General features: G+C 44.7%; 3 protein-coding genes across 3 annotated transcripts; 1 reads left to right on the forward strand and 2 right to left on the reverse strand.

Moving 5' to 3' along the window:
- Positions 1-1,859: 1,859 nt before the first annotated feature.
- LOC307235304 (gastric inhibitory polypeptide receptor-like) lies at positions 1,860-8,909 on the forward strand (the record flags this gene model as incomplete). Its single annotated transcript, XM_080007339.1, has 14 exons — positions 1,860-1,913; positions 3,203-3,299; positions 3,476-3,583; positions 4,217-4,338; positions 4,666-4,772; positions 4,889-5,042; positions 5,446-5,605; positions 5,855-5,915; positions 6,604-6,673; positions 6,789-6,877; positions 7,478-7,616; positions 7,737-7,778; positions 8,004-8,129; positions 8,655-8,909. The coding sequence occupies 14 exons, from the start codon at positions 1,860-1,862 to the stop codon at positions 8,907-8,909; spliced, it is 1,584 nt and encodes a 527-aa protein (XP_079863465.1).
- Positions 8,910-11,992: 3,083 nt separating this feature from the next.
- LOC307235295 (uncharacterized protein) lies at positions 11,993-15,812 on the reverse strand. The gene is made up of 5 exons (XM_080007330.1): positions 15,685-15,812; positions 14,505-14,688; positions 13,704-14,413; positions 13,038-13,224; positions 11,993-12,230 (listed from the first exon to the last, which is right to left on the reverse strand). The coding sequence occupies exons 1-5, from the start codon at positions 15,756-15,758 to the stop codon at positions 12,135-12,137; spliced, it is 1,251 nt and encodes a 416-aa protein (XP_079863456.1). The 5' UTR covers positions 15,759-15,812; the 3' UTR covers positions 11,993-12,134.
- A 294-nt stretch (positions 15,813-16,106) lies between these two features.
- ppp5c (protein phosphatase 5, catalytic subunit) lies at positions 16,107-24,684 on the reverse strand (the record flags this gene model as incomplete). The annotated part of the gene is made up of 13 exons (XM_080006522.1): positions 16,107-17,223; positions 17,815-17,896; positions 17,994-18,172; positions 18,268-18,308; positions 18,582-18,669; positions 19,013-19,155; positions 19,559-19,664; positions 20,058-20,156; positions 20,470-20,535; positions 20,752-20,873; positions 22,712-22,859; positions 23,236-23,477; positions 24,588-24,684. 13 exons carry the CDS (start codon positions 24,682-24,684, stop codon positions 17,161-17,163), a joined length of 1,476 nt encoding a protein of 491 aa, XP_079862648.1. The 3' UTR covers positions 16,107-17,160.
- Positions 24,685-24,991: the final 307 nt, after the last annotated feature.

A 24,991-nucleotide genomic window follows, 5' to 3' on the forward strand; every position in this document is an offset into this window, starting at 1 on the left:
CAGCAGCCTCGGTCACTGCCCTTGAGAAGGCACAATCTGCGGTTCACATGTATACAATGTTGGAGCTATGACGAATTAACAGGTTATCTACATCCGCATAGAGAATGGTCGTTTATCTGCATATTTCTGTATTGTTCCACAGTTTTACACCGCTTTCAATAAAGATACCAAAGTGAGAACCTGTCTCCGGGTACTTATTGTAAGAGTGTTTAGCTCGCTGAATAGCCACGTACGGCTTCACGTGGTGAGGGCAGAAGAGGCTGTAACTGTCGTCTTGTTTAAAAGCATGCACCTATCCTAAATGATAAGACCTAGTGATAGTGTTTTTATTGTTGTGCTTAAATGGTCTCACTCTGATCTCCCAATGAGAGCAACTTCTATAATTCAGACACAAGGTTTTGAAAGTGGTAATCAATAACATTATATATATGTACAGTATATGTGCTCGCTTTTATGAAGACAATTTTGAATGTGTGCTTATGTGTTGATCCATTTGAACTGGTGACCTGCTTATAACCCGTTGGCCTTATTTGAATTATTAAAATGGTCATCGTTATGTTATAAAGTCAAAACTTTTGGATACCTGATCCATCGTGGCTTCAGGATTTCTTCAGGACGTGGCCGTAGAAGTCAGTGTCCAATAGCGATACCATCTGTTTAGTTTATGGCTGGTTTTATTGATAAAATCTGATGAACCAATCTGGTTAAGGACCAGATTATATACTATCAAACCGAACGCGACTTTGTCTCTCTCATTCTGAATACGTGTCTGTAGCTGACCTCTGTCTCTCTCGCTCGCTCGCTCCCTCCCTCTCTCCCTCTCCTTTATTGATAATTTAGAGGTCTGTCTCTCCAATTTAGAGCCAATGGGTTGCATTTGGTCCTTGTTAGAGATATTGACCAAGGGTCGTTCTCATGCACGGGAGCTCCATTCTACCTCTGGGCCTTTTATCTTTTGGTCAGTTGAGAAATGAGAAAGCATTACGGTTACCATTACAGTTACCATGGTTACTGATGTGGGGAATTAAAGGAACAATTGTGCGTTGGATAGAATATCTGAATTTGTCACCTAGTGAGTGACTCCAATATAATGTTTTTCGAATATACTTGTCCAGTTGTAATTAAGAGTTCTTATTACTCAACTACATGAAAAAAAAAATCTAAAATTTCACTGGTATTGATTCCAACCAGATGTTAGTATTTGTGACATCCACAATTCTAATCTTGATCGTGATGCAGTGGTTAAAAAAATAATTTGTTTCCAATTCACAACGGGGAAAAGCGTAAAGCGCAGAGCGACAGGGCGGGGCTTCAGATAACATCAGCACCTGCTGCAGAGCTCTGTGTTTAGCTTCGCAGCCGAGACCTCAGTGAAGAATTGACTCCTCCATGAATTATTAGCTCTGCATGGCAGAAGTTGCTACTGAAGATTATTTTCACGTGTCTTTGGAGATAGGATGGAAAAATTGGGTGTCAAAATCAAAAAGAAAAGTCACTTGGTGTAAATGCTGAAACTTAAGCCTTTCATGAGAGGTATTTCACCAAAAAATGATTATCCTCTAATGCCACCGCAGTCTCGCCTTCGGTATTTGAATTAAATATTTCCATATATAACTGAAAATAACTATAATTAAGGATATGAACATATTTTCCAAAATGCTGTTAGCAATGAGGCTTTTTATGTATGTCTTTATTTCAGGTCAGTGGCTGAACTCGGTGACTTGATGGACGTGGATGATCTGGAAGTGGCTGTACCTCGTCCTGTGCTGATGACGTCGTTTTCACCCCTCGCCGTTCCCCGGCCACACCCTCGGCGGTGAGATGAGCGCCTGTCGGCCACCTCGGTGAGCGTCTCAGTGATGGGAGCTTCAGGCGCGGTGCTTCTCATCCTGTCACTCCTCCACGGGACGGCGGTACGTGTCACTGTTAGTGGGAGCACGTCACTCTGGGTGACGGCCGTCCATCATGCAGCCTGTCACACATTTCCCACAACGGCTGCCGGGATTTTGCATCTATGGCACTTTGGGACGACACTAAATCAGAGTGACATATTGTGTGATTAATGACTGATGGAAGGGGACAATATAACAAGAACGCTAGTCACAATACTGGTACAACCCCTCATAAGAAGAAGAAGAAGAAGAAGAAATCTATAACATACCTTTTTAATTGAAAATTGGAAATTATAAATTGAATAAAAAGACACAAAATAACAACCTTTTTGAATAAATAGATTTTAAGATGCTTATTTAAAAGCACTTTATATGCTCCCTTATTTTTTAAACCCAAAAGCCATCTAGTTTCTTCGGTGTCAGTGAACCAAATGTAATGCTAATCGTCTGTACAGTAAGAGTAAATGTTTTGGTAAAAACATTTTTTTTTCCTTTTTAAAGCAGTATATGAACTCAGTATTTCCAGTATCAAAGTACTACTACCAGCTTTAAGGAAGTTTTAACTCAAAACTACTCCTTCAATAGACATTACACATTAGTCTCCGCTGCTTAACTTACTCATTGCTTTGCTTATTGTAAAGAGTAAAACAACAAGCTACAAATCTCAAGCATCATCATGCATCACTGCATCATTCATTTAATATAGTATATACATAATTCCATTTAACCTCAACTCCAACTTTCAACTTAAGTGTTCCAAAGAAAATTGAGTTTGCAGCAAGGATAAAAGACAGAACGTAATACATAACATGCAAAACAACATCAAAGTCGAAGCGAGCGGCGTCATTACACCCCATCCCGTCTAAAGTGCTCCGTGCAAGGTTCCTGCGCCTGGAGGAAGATTTACCGTCGCGTCGGGCGGTTCACTCTGTTTATGGAGACTGAGACAAAAGAGACTCCGGGACACCTCGTTTTGGCTTGGGTATGAGGGCCTGAAGGAAGGAGCTCAAACTCCTCGTGGAGGGCGCCATTGGAGCGATCCAGGATTTAATGGGTCCTTCCTGATAACCTCAACCTGCCTGATAAAGCTCACTTTGCTGCCTGGAATGGCCAGCCTTGTTGCCTGTTTGTAGAGGTCAGAGGCTCAGTTCCTGTAGTAGTTGTTAAAGACGAGTAATTCAAGACCGATGGTCGGTAATCTTTGAAAGTCACAGAGGAATGATTGTGACCCTTAAATGACTTGATGACCCAACACCAAAATAGCCTGGCCTTGTGACCGTGTTTCTGTGTGTGTCTATGTGTGTCTGCAGTGTGTTTCAGGTAAAACAGTGAAGGACACGGTGGAGGAGTGGAACCTCTACAGACATGAGTGTTTGCGTAATATCAGCACAGAACCCATTCCCACAGGTAGCGTACACGCACGCACGCACGCACGCACACAATCACCGGGTATCATGACATTTCACTGCATATACTGTATGTACGACCGTATGTGTATGTATGTGACAAATAATCTCTTGAACTTGAACAAAACCATAACTCTTACTTTTATCTCTCACTTACTTTCTCTTCTCCTTTCCCAGGTGTGTACTGTCAACGTATGTTTGACAGGTACGCCTGCTGGCCAGATGGAAAGCCAAACTCCACCGTCCAGGTACCCTGCCCCTGGTACCTGCCCTGGCATAAACAAGGTGCGTGCATACACACACACCCACCAACCCACCCACCGACATTCACACAAACGGATATTTCATCGTCATTTGAATTTGAATCCACTATTGGCAGCTCCTGCCAGTTTCTTTAAAATGAAGGTGCAAATGGTTCCGGCTGCTTTGGTTCTGAGCAGCTGTGACTCAACTTAACCATAAAGACAGCCCAAAAGCTTGCTGAAAACTTTGTTTTGGTTCCAAGAGCAGCTGGGGTTATAGCTTCATGTTCTATATTGTGACAAACATTGAAGACAAAAGACACATGTCTAATTTTAAAAGTATAGCACAAGTGGGCACAACACAAGTCAGGAGAGATTAAACAACCTACAAGCGAAGACATAGCCGAACAATGACCCCGCCCCTAATAACAACCTGGTGGTTTACATCATGGTGAACAGTGAAAAAAGGGCTGTATAACGGGGGATAATCTCACCCAGGGACCCTTCAGGAGCCAGATCAAAAATTCAATTAAAATGGAAATTATCAGAATACACACACACACACACACACACACACACACACACACACACACACACACACACACACACACCCACACACACACACACACACACACGGATGTAACAAGTTGTGTGTTTCTGCCTGTGCGGTATGTAGTGCGTCATGGCTTTGTCCTTCGGCGCTGCGGAGCAGATGCTCAGTGGGAAACCAGCAACTCCAGTCACAGCTGGAGGGACCATTCCCAGTGTGATGACGACACCAGCCAGCAAGAGGCACAGGTGTGTGTGCGCACACATACACAATTTCACCCTATTTTGCCTCTAAGTATGGATTTCAACACAATGGATGTTTATGAAAATGTAGACACTTCCCACCTTGTAATGTTCACATTATTAAGCTAATTCAAGGTTTTTCAATGAGAAGATGAGCATTTTGGCACTGGACCAGGTTTCCATGATCTGACTAACTTGGGTTTTGCCGTCCTATCGAGTCCAGCCCTCCTACACCAAGCCTGGAACATGACAATACTGACACTATTTCTTCTCAGAACAAAACACACACCAAAAATGTATTTTCAGAATAAATGCTGCTTTTTTTTGCTGTAGGAGAAGCAGAAAACCATCTTAGCCCACTTCCGTGTCATGTACACGGTAGGCTACTCCCTCAGCCTGGCAGGCCTGTCCCTGGCTCTTGCCATACTGCTCTTCTTCAGGTAGAACTACCACACCTTTCAACAGATAAAGAATCAGCATTTGGCTCTCGTAATGGATTTACAAATCACAAAAGGTGCACTTCTCAACGTGCCTTGCAACTTTACGATGTCCCCAGGAAGCTGCGCTGCACGAGGAACTACATCCACTCCAACCTGTTTGGGTCGTTCATCCTGCGAGCGGCGTCCATCCTGACGAGAGACGCTCTGCTGGTCAGAGACACTCCAGAGCTCAGGGACAACAGGGACGTCTCCAGTCTGCTGAGTGATCAGGTTAGAGAAAGAGAGGGGGGTGGGGGGGGGGAGAGAGAGAGAGAGAGAGAGAGAGAGAGAGAGAGAGAGAGAGAGAGAGTCAGCATGGGCTAGAAAGAAAATAAAATAATGACATGCCCAAAGTTTGCACAGTAACACTACAGTGAACACTCGGCGTCTGTTGTGAATCATTATTTTCCACTCTTTGCATTCACTCAGTATTGGATTGATGTTGGCTCAGTCTTGTTTGGGAGACTGGTTACTAATAGCTCAGCAACTATTTATCCACTCTCCTCTCACCCCTTTACCCCTGCATGCATGCGCGCGTGCGTGTACACACACACACACACACACACACACACACACACACACACACACACACACACACACACACACACACACACACACACACACACACACACAGGCTCTCCTTGGCTGCCGCATAGCTCAGGTGCTGATGCAGTACTGTGTTGGAGCGAACTACTTCTGGTTACTGGTGGAAGGACTTTACCTGCACAACCTGCTGGTGCTGATGGTGTTCTCTCCAGACAGCTACTTCTGTGGATACCTCCTCATAGGCTGGGGTACGTACACACACACACACACACACACACACACACACACACACACACACACACACACACACACTCGCACACACGCACACACGCACACGATAACTAAATGGCGAAAAGATGTAGAACATAATTATTTCCTTAGATGAATAAATACATTACCAGTCATTTGCCGCATTGCTTTTCAGTCTATATGGGACCTACTGTGTTTAATGTCGCACATGTGATTGTCGTAAAATTGACACTCTTTATTGCGTGCAGGGACTCCAGTGCTGTTTGTAATCCCTTGGATCATAGTACGACATCTGTATGAAAACACAAGGTCAGACAATTAATAATGATATGATGCCACTACTAAACCAGCTGTTTTGGGGACGGTGGCATTTTTCAAGAAAATGTAAACCCAAAATAAGTCCCATAAGAGGGAGAGGCAGCAAATGTCCAGAGTTAAAGTCAACAAATGGGTTAAAGTCAATAAAGAACATTAATGAAGATGTTTGCAAAAAAATTTGAGTTGAAGTTGAACTCTATCTGTCTGGGACTTATTTTGGGTTTACCAAGTCCAATCAGGTTTTGGATTTTGTGGAGCCTTTTATCACAGTCACAGTCTCAAGGGACTTACCAGGCCCACATTACAGAAAGATATGATGACAGATATGAAGATGAAGTTCTGAGAACAGATTAAAAAAAAAACAGTTCAGGCTTAGCATGAACAAGTCAGAGAAAAAGAAAATGTTGAACACGACAGTATAACAAAATGATCAGCATCTAAGAATAGAAAATTATTAAAATGTAATCACTAATTTTAGGTTACAAAAAGGTAATGTGTTCATGATCTTTTTGTGCATATTAAATGCATCATCTGTAGACACAAAAGCAAACACAAAAGAAAGGTCGAGGTGGAGATGGAGAGATGGAGAGATTGAGCCAAAAAAAAAAAACAACTAAAATGTAAACAGTCCTTGATGCACTCGAAGCTTTCAGGTTATTTAAGCTCTATGTATTTACAGGTGTTGGGAGATTAATGAATCCATGGTGCACTGGTGGATCATCCGCACACCCATCCTGTTGGCTATTTTGGTAACTCTAAATCTTCATCCTTCAAATGCATTCTTTTCAGGCGACGTGTTCTGCTTTCCAAACCGGCAACTTCATCTGCAGGAGCATTTATTCTGTGCTATCACATTCCCCCCAGGTCAACTTCTTCATCTTCATCCGCATCCTCTACATCCTCGTATCCAAACTAAAGTCACATCGGATGAGGCAGACCGACTACAAGTTCAGGTAACCATCTGCTCAACAAGCCCCAACAAAGTGCGTGTTGTGGTCATTATTAATTGCATTTGTTACGTCTCTTCTTTGCGAAACAATAAATGCCCAACATCAAATGCTCCCACATAATAACCTATCAGCAGACCAGAGAAGTGATGTTTGTGGGCGGTTTGGTAGTGGTATTACTGCTGCTTTAAGCGAGACAGCCTCACACATACAGACAGCTCTTGGGGGCTTCTTAGGTTTCAAAGGCTCAACTCTAAGACTGATCTGCATTTGTATTTAAGAACCGTGATGTTGTTTTCTAAATAAGCTGCCGCATTCATTTACGGACACTCTGTCGTCTCTGTTACCTATTTTTGCGCATTGAAACCGTGTGATTGACATGCGAGTGCAAAGCAACACTCCCCTTTAAATAGTCCATCTTTGTTTCTCAAAGTACGTCTCTGACTTGTCGATGCTTTTTGAGTGTGGTCAGCGCCATCGCTGCTCAGTCCAATGGAATTTACTTCAGCGCAACATGTCGTATCAAAAGTCGTCGCTCATATTGTTCTTCCACAGCTGGAAGATAAGAGTAAGTTGTCTTTCCATCCTTCTCTTTTATCTTTCCAGGCTGGCGAAGTCCACCATGACGCTGATCCCTCTGCTGGGGATCCACGAGGTGGTTTTTGCCGTGATGGTAGAGGAACACACGGAGGGAGTCCTTCGCAACATCAAAGTCTTCTTCCACGTCTTGTTCAACTCCTTCCAGGTAATGGCGGGAGGCTGGATCACTCCCGGGCTGCCAAAATGCCCGAATCCACTATCTGGTATGCAAATGGGTAAATGTTTGGACACAACAGCTCATCTAAATGACATGTTCTACCCCCAGGGTCTCCTTGTGGCCATTCTCTACTGTTTTGTCAACAAGGAGGTAGGTGGTGATTGTGTGCGGGTTTGACGGTATAAAGGATGCTTGTGACGTGAGCGAGGGGTGGAAAAGGCACACAAAACAAAAACCAAAGAACCAGAACTGTGCACACAAACACGCATAAAACAGACGTCGTCTTGAGAGATACTCTGTCATTTATTTACCCTTCAAACAATTTTTTTTTCTCCCTCCCTCGTCTTGTTGCCGTACCCTCCACGTTCCCGCTAGGTGCAGTCGGAAATAAATAAGAAATGGCAAAGGTACAAGCTCGGGATGAGCGTCCTGGACGATTTGCGGAACACGGGGAGCAACACGCCTCAGTGTGGCGCCACTGAGCAGCAAACCATCGGAAATGTATGAAATGTAAACACGGAGAATGGAACTGTGTGTGTGGATGTGAAACACCTTTGTTGACTGAAGGGGAACATTAACGTGACTTTCAGTCGTCACTGGGTAAGAGACGGAGTGAACGTGTGTGTAGAAAGGATTTGGATTCTATAAGGATTCTATAGAATACATCAGCTGACGGGTCAATTGGACCGTAACACTTTTATTTCTGTATAATTGCGGGGGGAAAAAATGCCGCAAGGTTAAACAAACTGGGAATAGCACTGTGGAATTTCTATGTTTCAACTCTTAAATGCAGCTGCAAGGCTGATCGACATTTATGATTATTTAGCATGGGAATGTTGGGACTGATAAAGGCTACTCCTTTCTCATGGAAGAAGCATGTACGAATAAAGTATGTATGAATGTTATGAATAGAATTTATTACGCACTGTACATTTCATTCCATTTTCCCTTGAACCAAACCAAAATCACACCAAATCTCTCGTGTAGAGGCAGTGTGCAAACTGTTTTCACTGTTTACACTTACAGGCTGGTGACAGCATCCGGCTGAACCTCCAGTCACACCGTTCCGTCAACCCATGCCAAGACGACGGCAGTCACCAACTGTTCCCTTTGTCTCCTTGCCGCCCTGCCGTCCATCAGCCCGCACCGACTCGCCAGGACCATGAGAACCAGCCGGAGACCGGGGGGCCCGGGGCCTCCCGTCACATCTCCGATAGCCGACTCATGGAATCAGCGCCGGTTAACGGAGATGAACAGGATCGTTCTGAAAGCCTCTGCTGAAAAGCACGCACGGCCTCGGATGTCGCCTCGTGGTCCGGATGTATATCTTCCATGGTTGAAAATTAATGTTAATTATTTTTTATTTTATGGCGTTCGGCGGCTCTCAGCCACCACACTCGAGCCAAACCCCTCACATGTTTTGATTCAAAGACAGAGATTTTAACATATTAACATGCATGTAATATGGAAATAGACACTACGATCCACATCAGGGGTTGAGCTCAGTCCAAGGACGTCCATCTGGAGCAGGACAGTAACTATGGGCATGAATAGATTATTATAATATAATGGTGAACTCCAACATGTTTACATCCATGTTGATTGACAGCTGACCTGGACCGTTCATCTTTATTTTTCCCTCTTGTGGAGGAGAACAGCCAAAAATGTGATTATTTTCCACAGAAAGCATAAATAATGCTTATTTATAAGCGGCTGGTGTGCGTCTAAAACTGATGATGGCATAAACAGTTCTCCCCTCGGCTGTTATTTACTTCGGCTTCATGAAATATTTCTCTCGTGACGCAGAGAAAAAAAAAAAAAAAAAAGGCAAGAGCATGTTTGTTGACATTTTGTTTTCCTCTTGTACTCTGTGCACCTCACGTTGACGCTGTCCTTCCCACCACTATTACCATACAAACTACTAATGGGACACTGTAGTTGTACAACACACCGTCCAGCATCTCAAAGCTGGAATCAGAACCTCTTGTACTCATTCCAGCTCCTTTTCATGTTTTTATTTGAACTTGTACTGTACTAGTTCAAATAATTTTAAATAAAAACATAAACAACTTAGTTTTAAATGCAGCTACATTCAGAACTACTACAATCCATATGTATATAACTAAAATTAATATTAAGAGTGAAATCCCCCTCCGCCCCAAAAGAAAACCTGCATGGAGCACGCTTCAGAACACACTCAATAATCCATTGTTGACAGATAGGGTGGAACGCAAGATATCTCCACCCTTTTTATTTAGCGTTTCGGCAAACGCGCTCTTAATGGCCGTTTAATTATCCTCCCATGTTTTGGAAAGCCTCTTTATTATCCATAAACATTATCCATGTTATAGAGGTTGGGAGTTTTAAATCTATTTCGGCGTCTCTTCTACCGCAACAGTACACAGCCCTTTGATCCAGTGTAAAATAAAGAATTTAAAAAAATAAAAGAAACAAATGTATCTATATCTATATCTATATCTATATAGATATAGATATAGATGTGTGTTTTGTTTTGATACCCTGGTTTACAGGCCGCGTCCAGACCTTCATTGGTCGGGTTCGGGTTTCACTTCCACCGCTGGTTGTTCGGCGCCCCCTGCCGGAAAGGACGCGCAACTGCGACCCCAACCCTGACCCCAACCCTAGCCGTAACCCCGACCCTGACCCTGACCCTAACCCTGACCCTGACCCTAACCCTGACCCTGACCCTAACCCTAACCCTGACCCTGACCCTAACCCTGACCCTGACCCTAACCCTGACCCTGACCCTAACCCTGACCCTGACCCTAACCCTAACCCTGACCCTGACCCTAACCCTGACCCTAACCCTAACCCTGACCCTAACCCTGACCCTAACCCTGACCCCGACCCGGCCAGTTGACGCATGCACTCGACACTCTCGTCGAACACGAGAGTGTTCGACGCTGATTTAAAGTTTGTTTGCCGGGACATCTTGGAGGAACTCCCGGGGCCTTGTCGCAGCAGACATGTTGTACTCACCGTCACACGTAGGAATCAGCTTTGTCGTGTTTTAAAGCGTATCATTTCTGACGTGAACGCGGAGAGTGAGAAAGGGGCCATATAAATAACTTCATATGTCACTGCACTGAGCCTCATTATATTAAAAACATGCACGTCAATAAATACTCTGATGTCCCTCCGCAAGTGTCGGCTGACTTTTTGCGTTACGTCTTTACCCATAATGCTTTGCTCTACTAAACAGTTGCGGTGGTTCAGTGACGGCATTTTAAGACGGTGAGGGGAAAAAAACAACAACTTTTAATGCGTAGCGAAACCCTTACAGTTTTATCACCCAACACCTACGTTGTTGTTGTTTTTTTTAATCGAAATGCACCGCTACTGTAAAATATTCTACTTCCGTGTACATGCGCTTTCTCGCCGCTAGGAGCAGAGTGTCGCGTTTGGTTGACGTCATTCCGAATGTTAATAAACTCCAGACGTAAATACAAACCTCACAATCATACTCAAAATATTCGAAGTAATTTCACTTATTAAATACTTCACTGCTGTGACTCAAGAAGTTACATGGAATTTACTATCACCACTATGATTGCTGGACGCACGATACTGGCGCCCCCCAGCGGACGTTGTTGTGAACAGCACGCATTTGGGCTCCCTGCAGGGCAACTCAATGACGTCACACCGAAGTCGTCGTTCCTTTTGGGCTCCGCAGACACTTGGGCGCGTTCAGATGGTTAAACATGGCTGATAAACGTGTTGACTGCTGGTCTGTTCAGTTCAGGTGTCGGCGTGCGCCAGCTCATGTACAGCTGACTTCATGCTGGGACACACCAAACACGCCGTACCCACGTAAATTACTGAGAAGATCGATCCCATCCGTGTACGTACCGCTCTGCTGGCTGTCAAAGCACTTATAAACCTGATGAAATATCCTGCGGAAGTGTTATTTTCACCGTTCACAGCCCATACACACAGTTCAAGATGATTAAATCACACTTGTGCTCAACACCAGGTGGTAAAGAGGTGTATTTTGAACGACCCCCCCTAAGCAATGACCTAGAACAAGTGTAATAGAAGAGCTGTAATAATGCAAAGTATATAAAAAAAAAAAACTAAAAAAAAAAACAAACATAACGGGCTGCAAGGCTACTTCTCCTTTTTTGAAGAACGACAGGAATCAATTTCCCATTTTAAACATCTGTACTTGTGTAAATCATACAAATCTACCGCCACGCCCTGCACCATCCACACCTTCGAGGGTTGATCATTGTATACAGTATGTCAAGGGGGCGGGGAGTAAACTACAGCGCATTTTCAAATTGTCTGAGATACATCATTTGAGTTTTGGTACTGTCCAACACACACACACACACACACACACACACACACACACACACACACACACACACACACACACACACACACACACACACACACACACACACACACACACACACACACACACACACACACACACACACACACTTCAGTCCTCCATCAGGCCTCCTCCGCCCGCCCGCTCGCTCAGGGGTCATAGAGGAACGTGCCGTCGTCGCCCTCGTACAGGATGGCCACGGTTCCCGTGGCGTCCGACACGGCGGCACCGGTCTGGACGAGCGCCTGAGGAGGAAACATTGACGCCGTTTGTGTCGTTTCGCCACTTTCACCATTACCGGCGTCGCTCGCTACGCGAGGACACCACGTAACAGTGCTGAGGAGCCAAAATCCAAACGTCCTCACGCCGGGCTGCTCGTCGCCAAACACGCTGAACCAGCCTTAACATTCGGAAAACGAAACGTTTCATATCAACTGGAATTATTTGGATCCCCCCCCCCACCCCCCAATGACACGCTGCTTACAAGTTATCGAGGCCATCGTTCTTAAACTGTTAATTACGATTGCTTACATTATAAATAATCCTATAAACGGCCAATTCAATTCAAAGCGTCACTCGACCATGGACGTTAAAAACCCGAGCGCAGCAATATCGTGAGACATTAATTCCCTCAGTTAGTCCTCAAATTTGCCTGACATTATAGGATATAAAATAGAAATGATAGTGAAGAAATCCTAAACAGGTGCTTTAAATGACTCGACACTAGATCTGGGTGGTACGTCGATATAATACCAATATTGGGACATGAGACTAGATGTCATCTGGGAGGTTGTGTTTGTAATAACACATAGTTTGGTGTTGTATGTGAGGCTGCGTTACAGTAAAATAATGCAACTTTCTGATCCTCCACTCTCATCGACGCCGCTTCCTGCTCGGTCACAATATCCACATTACCAATAACTTTCGCAAATATTTATTTTGCGCGGGCATCTCGCGAAAGCAGCGGCGGCCGCCTCCCGAGGCGCTAGCTCGGCAGCGTCGCGAGAACGGCCGCGACGGCGAAGGGGTTTTGTCGTGGCTGCGTCGCTGACCCTCTCCAGCAGCTGCAGCCGCTCCCGGTGCAGCAGGTTGCTCCGCCTCAGCCGGCTCACGCTGCTCTCCAGGCCCAGGAGCTTCTCCAGGTGCCGACGGTGCCGCTGCTGCAGGACCTTCACCTTCTTCTGCAGCTCGGCCACCACCGCCTCCAGCTGCTCCTTGCTCAAGCTGTTCTTGTAGTAGCTGGGAATGCAATGCAAAAAAAAGGGTGAGGCAGGACGTTGCCGGGGGAAATGGTCTCTTTGAACAAGACAATGACTTTTTATTTAGCTCCAACCACCACTGCCCTCTGGCAACATAAGTATCTTTTATTTACGAGGACTTGGTCGCAACGTCAACGTCATTAGAAGTGGATACAGACAAACCACATGGAACAGGACAGGCAGCCTTAAAACAAGTTTGACAATTCCTCACATGATCACTTTTGGCACCGGATCGACATCGGCAAAAACCAAAACTGACTAAAGGATTTGGTTCTCCAGGTTGTTATTCATCTAGCTGAATTAAATGGTCTTTTTATATGTTTCACTGAATCCACAGGCGGTTTAATTCAGGCGTGAGCTACACTCCCAGAAACCCGCTCCTCCAGCGCCGCTGCGCCGAACGTCCGGAGAATGCGGCGCTACCGGCACCGCACGGGCTCAAATACTGCCGCGACTCACCAGTGCTCCTCCTGCTGTTGGGTGCCGTCCAGGTCGGCTCGGCCCCGCCCCCGCCCCGCCTCGCCAGCTCCCCCCGCGCCAGGCGGCGGGGAGGGCGGCTGGTGCTTCGACACTATCGGGAGAACGGACGCAATGGGCTTGGAGCCCAGGGCGGAGGACAGCACCGTGCTGGGGGAGGCGGGGAACAGCGCCGAGGGGGCCCGGGCTGGAGCGCCGAGCATCGCCTCCAAGTAGGCGATCACCTGCGCGCCGTCGCGCCCGTCACTCGCCTCCTCTGGATCGCACGCGACGTTCTCTGCGGTCAGAAAGGCGGGGCCCTCCTCCATCTGGGCTGTGGGGCTGGCCGGTCCCGCGCCCGGTATTCCAGTCCTCACTCCCTTCACCGGCTGCACCTGTGCGCTCCCCGCGGGCAACACTGCCGCAACCTCGGCGTTCTCTTCGGCGCCGAGCTGGTGCAGATCCTCCACCGTCTGAAAAAAGGCGACGGGGAAGGCTCCCGACTCTCCGGAGTCGCGCGAGCCGTCCCTCCCCGACACTTCAGACTGGGACGGGTCGACGGCGATCTCGTAAATGTGAACCATGTCCATGTTGCCGTCCAGCTCAGCGCCGGCGGCGGCTTGGATCCCGTTTTCGGGGAGAAGGATGCACACATTCCCGTTGCCTCGGAGCCGTTTGCATTTCTTCACACCGAGCTCGGCGGCTTTCCGTTTCTAGGAGGAGGCAGAGAAGGGGGTTAGAAGCTGTTCCACTGCAGGCGGATCTGGTTCTGAATTTGTTTTATTTCCCCCTTTTTCGTTTTACCTCAGCCACCTGGAAGAGCGTGGGCACGGCGTCACTCTCAAGGTAGCGGATCCCCCAGCGGACTTTGAAGCAAGGATCTGCAAAGTGTTTGTGGCATATGTACTGGTGTCGGGAGGGGACCCAGTCCTCACACCCCATGTTCCTCAGCCACTGCTGCAGCCGGTTTGGATCTTGGAGGGGGAACCTGTGATGGAACGGACACCAGACGTTAGAAATGCGCATTTACATTCGACCTGTAGGAGATAAACAGTATAAAATATAGAAGCCCTACTTGATATTATCGGCATTCATCAATAAAAATAAAAACAAAAAGAAAAACCAATACAGCGCCTCATTCAAGGCTGTGCTCGTTTCCCAGGACCCTGTCCAGTCGCACAGGTCTTTCTCCCTTGTTTTGTGCTGAGCAGAACTTATTCCCGGGACAAACTGTGTGTGTGTGTGTGTGTGTGTGTGTGTGTGTGTGTGTGTGTGTGTGTGTGTGCGCGAGCACACACTACTTTAAAGGGCGTCTCCCTGTCAGTTCGATGTCCAGGCAGGTCACATTCCCAAATTTCTGACCTCGGTACGTTGCAGGACAAGTCAACATGTCAAACACCCGACAACAGGTTCCCGACGGTGCAAATTTAAATTGTATAAAACACATATGGTATTTTGTACACGGGTTTATGTAATTTTTGTAGTTTTAAAATAGTACTTTTTTTTTTTTTTAATTCTTATTACAGTTGTATTATTGCCTATAGTTTTGATGTGTGCCGCTCTAACACCGTGGCGTGAGTTAAGCGAATGCACCTACAATGGAAACGCTATTATACTATCATGTTATTAAAATTAAACAAAAAAAAACAACAAAAAAAAACCCCGCAACTTCTCCAAGACAACTCTAATGCGCCAGGACATTTCTTTCCTCATCTCGGGAGAACTGCGTCATAATAAACCCAGAGTGCAACACGCGCGGGCTCCCTGTTGGGAGATTAAAGGGAGAGTCCGAAGTGGGGACAGTTTCACTCGTTCACCGCGTCCCAAAGGCACCGCGGGGCAGCGCAAACACACGGGCAGCGGAGGGACATGGGAAGTCAACGCGACGGAGCCCTCGTCACACAACCACATCGTCGGACGGGGACAGCTTCAACGGGGAGGCTCCAGCTGCAGCTGCTTACAACCACAGTGACTCGGCACTCACCTGTAGAAGCTTTTCTTCCCGTTGGAGTTCCCGGAGTCATTCCTGCAGTTTGGGACGGAGCAGTATTTCGGCATCGCGGTGCGGATTCCCCTGCTACTGCTGCTTCTTCTTCTTCTTCTTCTTCTTCCTCCTCCTCCTCTTCTTCCTCCTCCTCGCGTCAGAAACAGGCGAGCGCTAAAACACGTGGCGCGGCGCTGGCGATCAGCTGTTGATGACGTAGAATGGGCGCGACGCCCGTTTTAAAAAGGCGCCGCGACCCGTCCCCATGGTTACCGCAAACAGTGTCACTCTCGCCAGGGGCTGGCGACGCCACACCCCGGAACCACGCATTCAGGAAATTTCAGTTGGACAACATAAATACACCAAAAATCACTGGACTGATTTTTTTTTATTCAATATCTTTCTCCAAACATGTACACGGAATCTTTAAATGTTACAGTATATATATACATACACGTCAGTGTATCTTATCTAAAAAGTCGAGGGCCACTGGGCGATGCAACTGTGCGCTTCGAGAGAGGGGGTTGGTTGGTATTTGGACGAGTGTGTGAGATGAAGAAACCGACACGTGGGAAAACCACTGGTGATTGGACACACACTGAGGACTGATGTGCCACTGGTGGTCAAACTATTCAGGAGGGTCTACTGCTGGGTGCTGGCACTGTGACGGACAGAGGGGAGCAGCGGGACCTTCCTGAACAGGAAGCAGTGCAAAATAATTGTTTCATCGGTTACGTGGCTGAACCAGCTAAACACACAACAAAATGGCAAACAGCACCTTTCAGAGTGTACCTAAAGCTACACAGCGTGGTCTTCGGTGAATACTTGACGGTTTTCTGAGATGGGACCATAACATTAACTCAGCATGTTGCAGAAATAAAATAAGATTCAATGTTCGTGATAAAATGGTATCGTTATTGTAGCATAATTTGAAACATTCTAATCAACATAAATATGATGCTCTCACTCCACTTTCAGGTTGCTTTGAGCTGTGCTCGTGGCCATTTGTACAATTCTAGATATTGGAGTCATGAGTGGCTCCTCGTATAAAACCGAACAATCAATTCCATCTGAGATCTTTGGTACATACCAGATATTTATCCCATCTGATGAGTATCATAGTACAGTGAACTATTAAAAAACAAACAAAACAAAAATAAGCTCAGAAGGGATGCATCTGCAATGGTCAGAGTAGAGTTTCCTTTTACCCTGTTATGGTACACAGGAACGAACAATTTCAATTACCTTTTTAGCTTTAACTGGTACGAAAAACAACGTAGTCCAATTCTCAACTGGACTGTTTTTTTTGTGCGTGTGATCTCTTCCCGCCTGAACTACACACTGTGTATTCTGGACACAACTAGCAGGAGTTTGGAGGGAGATGGATCCGTTCTGCTGAGCAGGAGCATGTCTAAGCGCTGGAGGGAATGAGGTGGTCAGGGGTGGATGGGAGGTTGTCGGTGCCACAAACAGACTCTACATCATCCCCATCTGCATCAGCGTGTTGGCGTACGCCATGGGCTTGACATTCGGATGAGGCTGGAACAGAAATCGAGAGATCGAGATTAGCCGCTGGGATGGGATTTTTACAGGAAAACTGGGCAAAGCAGCGTTGATAGTCAGTCAGTAAATGGATATGGATGGACATTGACAAAAAAGCAAAAGCAAACGGCAAAAAAACCCCCCCAAAAAAAACCTTCCACCACCCCAAGCAATAAAGACAATAAATAAGCCGAAAAGAAAGATTATGTCAAACTTGGATGTTGGGGGAAAAAAAAAAAAAAATACATTGCTTTTTTTGGATTGGATTCAGGGACTTCACCCAACAGAATCTTATGAATTACCACTTTTAACACTGGTCCGCACGATTTATATTCATCTAGTTTTAGTTTTACAAATTTATTCAAGATAGCTCACGTGTATTTGAAATGTCCACTGTGATGGAACATATTTTAGATGCTAGCAAGGTTTTATACAAATTCAGTCCCAAAAATACTTTTATTACTCACAGCACCAGGCAAGACAGCAATAAATAAATAAAATAATAATAATAAAAAAAAAATATATATATATAAAAAAATAATCAGTTGATCTTCTAAATTATTTTGAGGCAAATAGGAGGCTACTGACCACAGCAGTGAACTGGTGGAACTCTGGCTTGAGATCAGATCCCCTGAGGTGGATGTAGGCTCCTTTATTCCCCATCTGATCACTGCGCAGGGAGGAACCAAACGACAAAAAACAATCAACGCCACGGAGTCGCCACCCGACGTCATCGAGCCGCACGGCAGATCGACGTGGTTACGCACCAGTAGTTGGGTGCTGAGAACACGGTGATGCACCGCCCTGAGTGGGTGACCTCGTAGCCTTCGGCCTTGACCTCGTGGCTGCGCATGATGAACTCCAGGTCGTTCTGTTTCAGGAAGCGCTCGGTGACGTCGGGCCCAAACTGGCAGCTCACCCCCCGCTTGCTGATCGACCGCCCGTTCTGAGGGACGCACGGGAGGAAGGAGGGGAGAAGGTGAGGATCTCTTTCATTCAGGACACCGGTAGGGTTCATGGAAGTGGATGCGAGACACTGACCTGCGGCTGCGGGTCGGACCACAGCAGGTCACACATGGGACCTGTTGGAAAAAAAAAAAAAAAAAAAAAGACAACATGCATTGAAGGAAAGAGATTTATAAGCGCGCGCGCGCGCGCACACACACACACACACACACACACACACACACACACACACACACACACACACACACACACACACACACACACACACACACACACACACACACACACACACACACAGGATTTTCTATCCTTGTGACTCACTTTAACAAGGGGCGACTGCGCACGCAGACACACACACACACACACACACACGCGTCATTGGCTCCCACCTGAGTCTGGAGGCTGTCTGTTCCTGTCGATCTTCCTGAGGTCGTCTAACGTTACTCCATCTTCACTGAAGAGCCCGCCGTGCATCACCTACAACGGAAGACACAGGAATTGCACACGAGGACTTTTGCTAACGTCAAGATTTGTAAAAGAAGCCTTGAAATCGTGAAAAACCTTAAATTCCGATCAACAAAGTGGCGTTAGGCAAACAGTTAGGGCCGGGCATTTTTTGACCAATACCTCAAAATCGATAGCGTTGACGCTATTCCGGGGACAACTATTGGTGCATCATTCATGCGTTAGCAATGTGGAGATTATGACCAAGGAGGTCAAGGCGGTCCATGAAGTTCAGAACATTGTAATACAACCGTAAAGACGACATTTAACCACCATATGACCAGATTACGCAGCCCAAGCCAGATGCTCCACTCACCAGGACTTTGCTGTTAATGCACTGTGCCAGGGGCAGCCACTGGAAGACCTCACTGAACAGCTGGAACATCTGTGCCGTGTACTTGGCTTTGACCTCTCCTTCAAATCCGTACATCTGGTTCATGTTGTCCGTTTCGTGGTTACCTAGAGATTATATGAACGAATGCTTCAACGCCATAACGCACTGGAACAAACCATCACCGTATATTTGTTCCTGAAGGGTTTGTAAATAAGGTCACCAAAGTACACACACACACATAGAAATCGAAACTATCAAATAACACATATGTAATGATGTAGTAACCAAATAAGCGTTAAACCAAAATATATTTGAGATTCTTCAAAGTAGACACCCTTGGCCTTGATGACAGCTCTGACTCTTGGCTCTCTTTTTTGGTCACTACATTATTCCATATGTTATTTCACAGTTTTGATGTCTCCACTATCATTCCAGACATTAGAAAATAGTAAAGATGAACAAAAAGCCTTGTACCAAAAAGTATTGTACCTTTCTGAAGGACAAAGCGAGGCCAAACACAGTACTCACCCCTAAGCAAGTAGAAGCAGTCTGGGTAGAGAAGCTTGAAACCAAAGAGCGTGAGAATGACCTCGACAGAGAAAGAGCCACGGTCCACGAAATCACCATTAAACAGCTGAATTCAGCGGTTAAGTTCAACCGTGCACAGAGGTGAAGTAAAACGCTTCAATCGCCATTTGAAACCACTGTAGGTATCTTCTATACTTCCAAGATTCAAATAAACCTCTTGAACATTGAAAGAATGAAAAATACCTATAGGGGAATCAAAATGTGGAGCTCTCACAGATGAGTACAATATATAGAAAAAAATTAAATAAGTGAAACATTCTCATTTAAAACATTTGAACACGTGCAAGAGGGACGTGAGAGGTAGTGAGGTAGTGTAGTGCATGTCCCGGTATCAGCTTGAGGCATTTAAATGGCGCAGAGCACGAGAGGACTTTAAACCATGATATTTTAAGAAGGGAGTGAAACCTCTTGTGATATTTGGCTAGTCGAGGGAGGATACGTAGGGGTTGGTCTGTGAGGGGAGGCCGTTCAACTCGAAGATGTTGAGGAGATCGTAGTATTGCCCGTGGGTGTCACCGCAAATGGTTATTTTTTCTGTCTGTGGAAGGAAAGACAGAAAAATAAATACAGTGCGAATAGAATAAAAGTCATAAATTAAGACAAAAGAACATTTGTTTAACTGTTGACAATGATCCATCTTTTATGAATGCTAAAACATAAAAAAAAAGCTAATGTAAAAGTCAAAGTGTCATTATAAAGAGATCTCCGGGTAGGAACATAAACAGTCAAATATTCTATGCAGCATTCCCCTTGCTTTAACCTCGACCTACAGTTGTAGTCACTGTAGGTTGGCTGAAGTTTGGAATATATATATATATCTCTCATATCCAAGAGTAACACCCAATACTCACCTCTTTCAACGTGATTTCGACAAGACTTGGAAGTTTGGAGAGAACCTCTTTAACTTGGATCAAAATCTGGAATGATATAAAAAAAAGATATTCAAGATGTTAAAACAACCACAAAATGACAAATACTTGTGTTTATTTCAGACATTTAACAGACACTACCTAAGAAACAACCATCTAAAATAAAAGGAAACATTTGGCAAATTCTTAACAGTCAATATTACAGTCATTATTGTTAGCATGGTCATAACAATAACAGGACTTGACTTTATAATCAATGTTTACCTGGTAAGCACACTTTCTGTGGAGTTTCTTTTGATCCTTGAACCAATCCATCATGTCCTTCATGAACTTTACCGTTACCTTCCCTTCTTCAAGTTTAGGGCCAGTGTACTCATCCTCAATTGCTGCCAAAGACAACCAGAACGTTAAAGCAAATAACAACTACGCATGTAGTGGCAAACGGCCTTATGGTGTCACCATGATTACAAAAGGTGAACAAGGGATTAAACAATGCGCAATTAAAAACATGGCTTTTAGACTGTTACCCCCAATTCACACCAAGAGCGTCACGTAAGAGGCGTGTCACACGTTCGTCGATTCGTCAGTTCACACCGGGTCCATCTTCATTCCGTCTGCGACGCGCTAGCGAAGGCAACGCTCTCCTGACTTTCTATCATTCAAACTACAAATTGTGGAATGTATCAACATGTAATGGGTGAATCTTTGCTTTCATTTTCAACCCTTTGCTTTTCATTTAATTCGCAGTTTGAGGCTGTTTCCTAACGTAGTTGGAATCGTTTGTGAGTGCAGGGTTCATTGTTTATACCTCATGCAGCAGCTTCTGGCTTGAATACAACATGTTTCATGGCTGAAATGAGTAATAATCTATAAATACATTGCAGCTATTGACAGGAGGAAGGCGGTGCCGGTTCTTCTCCATGGGGGCGGCAGCATTCGGTTCGTCCCATTACATTTACATTACATTTAGTCATTTAGCAGAAGCTTTTATCCAAAGCGACTTACAAGGGAGAATAACATTCAAGCCATTAACCAGATGAGGAGGATGCAAGGAGATTTTCACAATGTACTGTGTGTGTGTTTATATATATATATATATATATATTTTTTTTTTTAAGCTGTTTCTTTAATAAAGTGTTTTCTTATTGTTATTATTTTTTGTTATCAGTTATTTGTGGTTTGACTATTTAATTAAGAAAAACATGCAAAATGTATATATTCTTGTACATTTGATAGAACACATATTAATAGCTTAATAATAACTTGTAAATAAATTCACAGATTTCTCTACTATAAAAATCTATTGCTTGACAAGTCATTTTGACTAGAGCCCGAAGTTGACTCCAAGCTGCAATGAGACCGTCTTTCTGTTCACCGTCCCTTCCACTGTCCTCCCTGTTGCCGACAGCGACGGTGCACCAGACCAATATTATTAATGTAATTTTTTTTTATGTTACGCAATCTAACCAATAGGGCTGTCCAGGGCAGGCTCTTCCTATAGGCAGCAGCCTCAAGCGCCAGCCCGAGGGGGGCAACGGGGTGGTCAGGGCGTAATTTTCACACCTGTCTCCCTCTCCGACGGCACCGAAGAAGATGCGAATTGATACGGATGCCAGCGATGGGTTGCCCATGATTAGCACGCCAAACCTTGTGTTTTTATTTAACATCTCCTTATGGAACGAGATCGTACATAATGAGGACACTTTCGCAGTGATTATTTTCCCAAATCGTTCAGCCCCAATAGAGGTTTAATTTGATGTGGGGAAAATGTATTAGTTTGTTAATTCAACCCAGTAATCCACGTTAGGACTGTCAGCGAGTTTATATATGTGGTTTATGAATACCCGTCTTGGTAATTGAAATTTTCATTAAATACATCTTTTGAATAGACCTCTATGGGAATGTATGCTTCAGTTTATGCGTGCGGCCCGGAAAAAGCCGAGGCGTAAAAATCGGCGAGGGATCTAGGAGGCTTGCGGCATGCCGCTTACGTGACGCTCTCGGTGTGAATTGCAGCATAGATGAACATGGCAGCGTATCTGAAGCGTTGACGCGGCGCTTCGTAACAGTGTCAACGTCACAAATCAACCACGATGGAGAACAAGTGAGTCCAAACAACTGTCATCTAAAAGTTAACAGAGCATTATCAGTTATGTTTTACGCAACAGTCATAATTCCAGTCATTTACTATTCAGACTTCAATAATCCATGAATTGATACTCACTCATATTTTCGATGTCGAGAGAATCCACAACGGATTTTTTGGTCTCGTCACTGGCAATCGCTCTCTCAAAGGCTTTCTGTTTCACAATCTTGTTGCACTCCTGGTACTTCATCTTCGCATCTTTGTCATTGGGTCGGACTCTCACAACCTAGAGCAAGAAGAAGGGAGAAATATTAAAACACATTTGCTGGGTGACAGCTTGTTACAATAGACAGTGACAAACATACCAAATTAACTTAATAATAAATTACAAAATTATACTACCCCGAAAAATGTACGTCGGCCAGGCAAAATCTATGAAAATGCTATCACAACGTTAAATGTCAATTGTAAATATTGTGATATGCAATTTCATTCTTCCCTTCAAAAAGATTTAACAAAGCAAAATAATAATAATCCTCGATAAGAAATCCAAAAATCTAAAAAAGGACCTATTTTGCATGTAGGAATAGGAGATGTTTAGCACGTGTACTGCCCTTTCGTCGAATTAACATCTAGTAAAAGTGTAAATACTGTGTTCTTACCGTCTCGTAGTCTTTAAGCGCAGCCTTGAATTTGCCAAGTGCCATGTTGGACGTGGCGCGGCGGTAATAGCCTTTGATGTAGTTCTTGTCTATCTCCAGGGCCTTGGTGGCATCAGCCAGGGCATAGCCGTAGCACTCTGTGCGTAGGTAGGCCAGGCTTCGGTTGCTGTAGTAGATGGCATTCGCTGGGTTGCATTCCAGCGCCTCTGTGTAGTACTTGATTGCATTTTCATAGTCTTTATCTGAAAAAATAAAATAAAATAAAGTTCACAATTTCATAATTACAAACGTCACAGAAAAGGGTTATAGTTCTGTGAGCTAAATGGGTCACAAAAGGGAAAACTAATTCCAGAGTAATCCATTTCAGTCCGTGTGTAGATCCAACTTGTGGAGAATTCTCATGTCACTGCCCGTGAGTTTGGACAATCATTGTACCCAACTTCTGCCTATCAATTCTGCATTTCAGTGGTCAAACATTCAAACGATTCATATCAAATTAATTCAGCAAATTGTCAGTTCAAACGTGTCTCCTCTCTATTCCACACCACGTTCCCACGGTGTCACTTTACAGGGATGGCCTCTAAATGAGCACCGTGGCACACCACATGTGCTTACACAGGAAAGTTGAAATCATCGGATCTGATTGTTAATAATCACAGCAACTAATAACAGAAACAGTTAATAATTAATTGTTAAGACGAACTGCATCAACTTTATCGACATGGATTTTTTATTTTTATTTTATTTTTTTGTACGAACCCGCAATTTCCTCCGGGATGAGAAAAGTACCAATCATTCCATCTATCACAATAAGCACGACTAGGTTGAATGTCACATCAAACTAAAAGTTTAGTTTTGCGGGAATAATTTAAAACACCGTATTTTGGTTTGGGTGACCCATTAAAAATAAAGGGCGCTCTCACAGAAAGTATAATCCAGTAACATGGGTCAACTAGCGTTAGCTTAGCATCTTCTTGTAACAAGCGAAGCTGGGACGTCAGAATCAAAGGCGTTCGCACCAAAACGGTGTAAGCGTAAAGCCATCTCGCGAACCGGGCCATGGCGCTTCACTGAAAGCGTGTATAACTTATATATATATACACGCAAACAACCCGTCAACAGAACGACTAGGTTAGCACAGCGAGCCCAGCGTGGGTACCATCCAATGAATGGGATTAGCATGGCGTTAGCATAGGCGCAACCCCGTGTTAGCTAGCTGGGGGTCTTAGCAACCGGCTCCAAACCCTAGCGTGGAACGCGGGGGGCATGTCGTTCCTTCCCCCGGGGACACGAACTCGATCTACCTCTCCATTTCACCCCGAGAGACTAACGTGTCAACGGCGCTGAGGCACCTTTAAAGTAGGTATTCGCCTTCTCCTTGAGTCGCTCTGCATTTTTATCCGTCTCCGCCATCTTCTTCACACTGCCGTGCAGCGAATCGTGCGCCATTGGCTGAACAGTCGTAAAGGTCGTAAAGACGATTTTTTTTTTTTTTTTTTTTTTTTTTTTAATTTTCTTTTCTTTTATTTTTATTTTTTATTTTAGTGATACATTTTTGGAAATGCGATTCAAAATGTGCATCCTGGTATTTCCCGGTGAAGTATTTCACGGGCGAACGCAAAATTGCGTATTAAATATATATTAAAGTACGTGCGGGGAGGTATTAGGGCCGCTGTCAACATGAGAGTATTTCGATAATAAAAATGGAAATAGCGAGATCAAAGAGGAAATGTCGAGATTCAAATGGCGGAGTAGG

Source organism: Zeus faber (assembly GCF_960531495.2).
Source record: "Zeus faber genome assembly, chromosome: 9".
NCBI classification, from domain to species: Eukaryota; Metazoa; Chordata; class Actinopteri; order Zeiformes; family Zeidae; genus Zeus; species Zeus faber.

What these genes read in the sequence shown, in the direction of transcription:
- LOC307235295 (XM_080007330.1), bottom strand. Translation starts at nt 15,758, where the DNA reads ATGCCGAAATACTGCTCCGTCCCAAACTGCAGGAATGACTCCGGGAAC. An exon ending in CGCTCTTCCAGGTGGCTGAG is followed by an intron (nt 14,414 to 14,504) that starts GTAAAACGAAAA and finishes GCCTCCTCCTAG; the next exon opens with AAACGGAAAGCCGCCGAGCT. An exon ending in GGCTGCAGCTGCTGGAGAGG is followed by an intron (nt 12,231 to 13,037) that starts GTCAGCGACGCA and finishes TTTCCTCCTCAG; the next exon opens with GCGCTCGTCCAGACCGGTGC.